Genomic DNA, 5,870 nt, shown 5'->3' on the forward strand with positions numbered 1-5,870 from the left:
GCTCAGATATCTTTTCATTCTGTGAAAAATATTTAAAGGTATTACCTTCTAATTGTCACCAACATGCATTAGAGCTCATCTAAAATGTGCACTACCCCCTAGCTGTCAAAATAACTGGATGTTTTTCATTTCCTTAGCCCAAAGCTGGTGATAATGGCTGAGTGATGACATAGTGGCTAAAGGGAAAGATGAGGGTAGCATAACAAAGATGGGAGTGGCTCAGCAGAGTACAAGGGAGTGGGCACTGGGGGACCCCAAGCAAATACCAGGGACACTGTCTGCCTGCACTAAGGTAAGGAATTTTGATCCTTAAATTCCTGGCTTCAGAAACTGTGGGAAAGAAGTCCTGAGCCTACAATTCCCCTTTAAATAGACAGTGAAGCTATCTTCAGGCAGCCTGGGTTTTAAAAAGAGCAGCAGATAGGAACACCTGGAACCAAGAATCTAGAAACTAAGTTACATTTTCTTTGCTGGAAAGGCCCTAATAGAGGCACCACCCTCAATCGGTATTGAGCCAGCCCCCTCTGGTTTATGGCCAAACCTGCACTCTGATCCCAGGTTGCCCCTTCCCTGACTGTATCCACTGATTCCTGCAGACACTCCAGAGGAGACAACTGAGTGGAGGGCTCCATACCTTTCTGGTCTTCTGCACTGCACATAAAAAGAGTGGGCCACCATGAGATTTATTTTCTATCTGAGTGTCCTTGCTGGTATGTATTCCAGATCTGTATCCTATCAGGCAGAGGTGAGTATAGGAGGGGGTCAGACAGAGGTGGGATGTGTGAAAGGTACAGAGAGTCAAGAACAGTCACGAGAAAACTGGATCCCTTGGTCCCTCCTCTTAGATCCGACCAAAGGTTCTCAGGGCAGATTGAGCCCCCTTCTAATACTGAAGGTCATGGGGCACAACTGCTTTGGATAACCCACAACAGTGCGTATTCTCTGGTCTATCCCAAAGTGTGTCTCATAACCCTGTGGGCACACGTCACAAAGGTGGAGAACCCATTTTGACCTGTGATATTCCCTCCTTCCCAAAAAACCTCAAAATGCAAAGGATGAAGAAGGAGGAGCTAAGAGGCCTAAGAGCAGGTCCCTATCTTCTATAGGCCCTTCCTCCCAGGAGGCTCCAGCTACAGAATTTGCTAGTGAGGCCTTTCCTACCATTCTGTTACTGCCATGGATGCACTACATGTGGCTGTGTGCTAGTGGGCAAGGTGTTTAGCTCACCTGGGCTTCCATTCTTCAGCACAAGGGTGGGGTATCTTTACCTACATTATTCAATTGTGAAAACTAAATCCATGTGAAGCACTAGACTAGTGTCTGGCAAGCATCTCAGTGTCCCTCATCTCTATTAGTAATCCAGCATCTTTGCCGTGGGATTTCTACCCATGACTGCTCAGAAAAGGACAGGAGGATCAATAGATTACTGAGAACAGTCAGAACCAAATTAGCCTTCTTCTCCCTTATTCTCGAGATTTAAATCTTTTTCATTTATAAAAATTTGTACGTTCATCCTGTGAATTTTTAAAGTAGAGGAAAATATATATCATTCATAATCCCACACATGCTAATACTTTATTTGAACTGACTCCCAGACTGTTTTTTGTATTTAAATAGTTTGTCTTCTGTTCATTATTTTCAAACAATTGAATTACATTATATATAACTTCATTGTCATTTCAAATGATTTTTAGCTTAAAGAAATGTCATGGAGGGCCAGGGAGAAAGCTCAGTAGAATAAGCACCTGCCTGGAAAGTACAGGGTCCTAAGTTCAATCCCTGGTACCACCAAAAAAGTAAAATAAAATAGAAATATCATTAATATTTCTTCTCTAATATTTTCATAAATTTGTTTTAATATATATGATGTCCTACTTGTTCACATGCTTCTTTATTTCAGCGTTCAACATAAACATATTAGACATTCATGTTTTCGGTGTTCAGCTGCTACAAATAGTGCTAAAACAAATGTGTTTATTCAAATCTTTATATTTGACATATATAGAGTCCATATAAGGATGCTTGGGGTTGGAATTAGAAGGTCATTATCTGTGAATGATTTATAATTACTGATGATGAAACTGCTAAATTTCTAAATTACTTTTCAAGGAAAAAATTCAATTTGTAAGTAGTAAATGAGTCTCATGTTTTTAGAGTAAATATTATTTAAACCAAAAATTATTACTACAAACTTTAGGTATAAGGGTAAGGTATTTTTATTTATATTTTTTCCAGAAAAAAATATCAAATATATTTGAAGTTCCTGGCCAGTTGCTACTTTAAGTCACCTATATTTCTCTTCCACTGGGAAGTCATGGTCTCATGCGTTCCAAGACTTCTGTATTGAAAGGACTAACTTATTTTCTCAGGGATGGCTTTCTTTGCTCACTCCTCTGAGCAGAAAGAAGACTCTGCCCCCTACTTGGCGTACCTCAAGTCTCACTTCAACCCCTGTGTGGGTGTCCTCATCAAAACCAGCTGGGTGCTGGCCCCAGCTCACTGCTACTTACCGTGAGTATTAGGCATCCTCAGTGCCTGAAAGCAGGAACTGCTCATTCTATAAGTGATTCGCAGAAAAGGGCAACCTCCCCACAAGGCACATTTGGCCAAGTCTGAATGAAGGTAATTTTGGTCATCATAATCAGACAGTGGTAATATTGACATCTAGTGGGTAGAGGCAGAGCAAGGATTCTGTTAAACATCTTGCAGTGTAAAACATAGCCCTTCACCTGAAAACCTGTCCACCTGGTTGGTAAGTGACACTGCTATATGTTATAGCTCTTCATTCTCTCATCAGCTTTTCCAAGAACTTTTTACTGTAAGTATGAAATTTATCAATTAAGGCTCCAGCAGGTAACTGGTAATGCACTCACATTGGTAAATTGGTGAGATTTTAAAAGGAACTGTGAAAGTATAGCAACATCATTGAGAAAACACACACAATAGCTCTGTATCCCCAGGGTTAGGGTTAGGAAGATGCAGTGACCACCACTATGTCTAGCAAGGCAAGGACAAAGAGAGATTTCAGAGTAAGACATAGAGGAGAGAAAAGAGGAGAGAAGAGGAGGGACAGGGAGGGGCAAGAGAGGAGGGGGAGGGGGACAGGACTACCTAACAGGAATGATGTAGCCAATCTGAGGCAGTGCTGTAGGGATGGAACTGGGAGACTTCATCCTTCTTCCAATTATTTTTGGTGCTTCCTAGTAACCAAATACCCAATCAGAACCACAGGACAAGAGAATGCATTGATTTAATCCATGTAAACTTCTAAAAGCGCCTATCAGGTTAGAACAGGGTTGTCAGTGCGTTTAGTGAAGTCTACTGAAGATATGTAATACTCAGGTCATTCCATTGTCCTGTCTCCACCAAAATGAAATTGCTGGAGGAAAAGCTGGAGACAATGGAAAATTAAATTTTCTTTGGAATGTATCATTTTGCTTTATATTACATTAAGGACACCATATCAAAACACACAGGTTAAGGCCTCCACTATTTGCTACATGATCATGGATAAATTTATGTGCCCCTACTACTTCATTTGTAAAACAGAAACAAACATAGGGTCCACTGCCCACACTTAGATAAAGTATGTACAGTATGACACAGTACCTGGCATATTGTAGCAGTCAATATCTTAGCAATGATAATGAGGATGATAGTCATTATTTCTAACACTTTCTCCCTTCAGAAATCTGAAAGTGATGCTGGGAAACTTCAAGAGCAGAATCAGAGATGGAACAGAGCAGACGATTAACCCCATTCAGATTATCCGCTACTGGAACTATAATGACAGTGCCCCACAGGATGACATCATGCTCATTAAACTGGCTAAGCCAGCCACCCTCAACCGAAAAGTCCAGGTCCTCCCCCTTGCTTCAAGGAATGTCTTGCCAGGCACTGTCTGCCTGCTGTCAGGTTTAGACTGGAGCCAGAGAAACAGTGGTGAGTGCACCTCCCATGGCACATTAAAGCCATCCATCAGTTGACCTTAAAAAGGAGCAACTGTGAGAACAGAGGGCAGGAAAATGGATGGCAAACCTAGGGAGAAGCTACTCTGGCAAAAAGAGACTCTCCCAGAAGTCCAAAGCTCCTCCACTCCCACAGTACCTAATGTCCACTCCCTCCTTGAGGCTTTGGCAGCTGGAGCCACCAGGCTATCCATCTCTGCATAGGGTCACAAACTTCCTGATTGCAGTCACAATTTGCCTTGATGCTGTCCTATTCTCACACATGCTCATTTCACGTGTAAAATCATCTCTGAGAACCTGAGTCAGAACAATTCTTTCATCCAGGACTAGACACAGAACAGAGAAAACCTCTGATTCACAAAGGCACATTAAAAAGTATTACAAAATCCTTAGGATTAACTGTCATAATTATGTTCAAGACCATTGCTTCCCTTTTTCTGCTTCCTTATTGTCTTAATATACACACAAAAGGCACCAGTGGAAAGAGGAGAGCTTAGCGGAGCCCTGGTTGTCAGGAGCATACTGTTGTCTTTCACCCTGCATTCCCTCAGGCAGGCATCCTGACCTAAGGCAGAACCTGGAGGGCCCTGTGATGACTGACAAAACCTGCCAGGAAACTGAACAAGGAAGAACCCACAGGAATTCTTTTTGTATTAAATTTGTGAAAGAATTCAGCCGACTCTTTGGGGTAATCTTTTCTCTATAGTTAGCTTCCCTTCACTTGTATGTCTCCAGTTAACTATTAAGCATGGTATAATTTTTTTAACTTCTAAATATTTTTCCGAGAATTTGATAAGAGCCATGCAAAGACACTTTTTTTCTCCAAACATGGGTGGAGTCTCCTTACTCCTTATAAAGTATCTTTATTCATTAAAAAGCTTCATGTAGTACCTCTTATTAATAATGTATTAGCTGTTTATTCTCATAGGTATTAGTAAAATAATTAAAGTAATGAAGACAGTCTTTGCTTTTTAGAAATTATAAATTTTTCATAAATTAACACTGGCTTTTCCAGTTCAAATAAATGAGGTCTGAGTCATTTGTATATCTAGAGAGGCTAATTCTCTGACATTTAAGATCACACAGGACCAGTCAGAGCACAACTAGAAAAAGAACTCAAATTTTATGACCCCAGTTCTACTGATGGGGCTCAAATAAGTTCTAGATGACAGCAGGTTCCTTTGAGTTCTGACCAAATTTCTCTCTCTTTCTCTCTGATCTGATAGGAAGTGGCTGTCGCTACTGTAATCTGCAATAACAAGCTCCAAGGGATCGAGGTTGGACACTTCATGGGAGGGGATGTCGGCATCTACACCAATGTTTACAAGTATATATCCTGGATCGAGGATATCACTAAGGAGAAGAAAAACTAATACCCTACAACTCTCTCTGCATCCTACTGTGTATTCACTGACTACACAAGCCTACATTCTCTCTGAGCTTCAAATTAAATCTCCCAATAGATATTCTGGGATGTATCACACTAGTAGCCTCTCTTCTTGTGTCTCTGCCAACACCTTATAACAATATAAAGAAATGGGCAATGAATAAACTCTGCTGGGTTATATCTGTATCTAATGTAATGCTAATAACTTCTGAAGTTATCTTTTATCTCTCTTTGCAAATGAGAAAATTGAATCTAAGATGTTACCCTTTGCTGGTAAATAGCAGAGTCTTGAATGGAACCTCAAAATACCAGATCCTAAATTCTACACTTTGAGCCACAGTATTATGAGGGAGTCTACGGCATCACAGCAAGTACTGGCTCCTATTTGCCTGCTACCTCTGTTATTCAGAGGACTTTATGTTCTCACATGGGGTTAAGCTCTCTTAAGATCAAACATGCTTCACTTCTGGGCTGTATTTATTATGGCATCTACATAAAAAGTCAGAAAAATAGTG

The 5,870-nt window shown here is 40.7% G+C and overlaps 1 protein-coding gene across 1 annotated transcript; it reads left to right on the plus strand.

The window, feature by feature from the left end:
• The first annotated feature begins 244 nt into the window (after window positions 1-244).
• On the plus strand, window positions 245-5,387 carry Prss37 (serine protease 37). Its single transcript, XM_004629128.2, has 6 exons — window positions 245-292; window positions 597-710; window positions 2,370-2,511; window positions 3,689-3,942; window positions 4,520-4,656; window positions 5,195-5,387. Exons 2-6 carry the CDS (start codon window positions 677-679, stop codon window positions 5,339-5,341), a joined length of 714 nt encoding a protein of 237 aa, XP_004629185.1. The 5' UTR covers window positions 245-292; window positions 597-676; the 3' UTR covers window positions 5,342-5,387.
• Window positions 5,388-5,870: the final 483 nt, after the last annotated feature.

Source organism: Octodon degus, unplaced genomic scaffold, assembly GCF_000260255.1.
Source record: "Octodon degus isolate 3935 unplaced genomic scaffold, OctDeg1.0 scaffold00027, whole genome shotgun sequence".
NCBI lineage: Eukaryota > Metazoa > Chordata > Mammalia > Rodentia > Octodontidae > Octodon > Octodon degus.

Excerpts from the sequence above, each read along its gene's own strand:
- Prss37 (XM_004629128.2), top strand. The coding sequence starts at position 677 with ATGAGATTTATTTTCTATCTGAGTGTCCTTGCTG. Across the intron at positions 2,512-3,688 it reads CCAGCTCACTGCTACTTACC|AAATCTGAAAGTGATGCTGG; the intron begins GTGAGTATTAGG and ends TTCTCCCTTCAG. Across the intron at positions 4,657-5,194 it reads AATTCAGCCGACTCTTTGGG|GAAGTGGCTGTCGCTACTGT; the intron begins GTAATCTTTTCT and ends CTGATCTGATAG.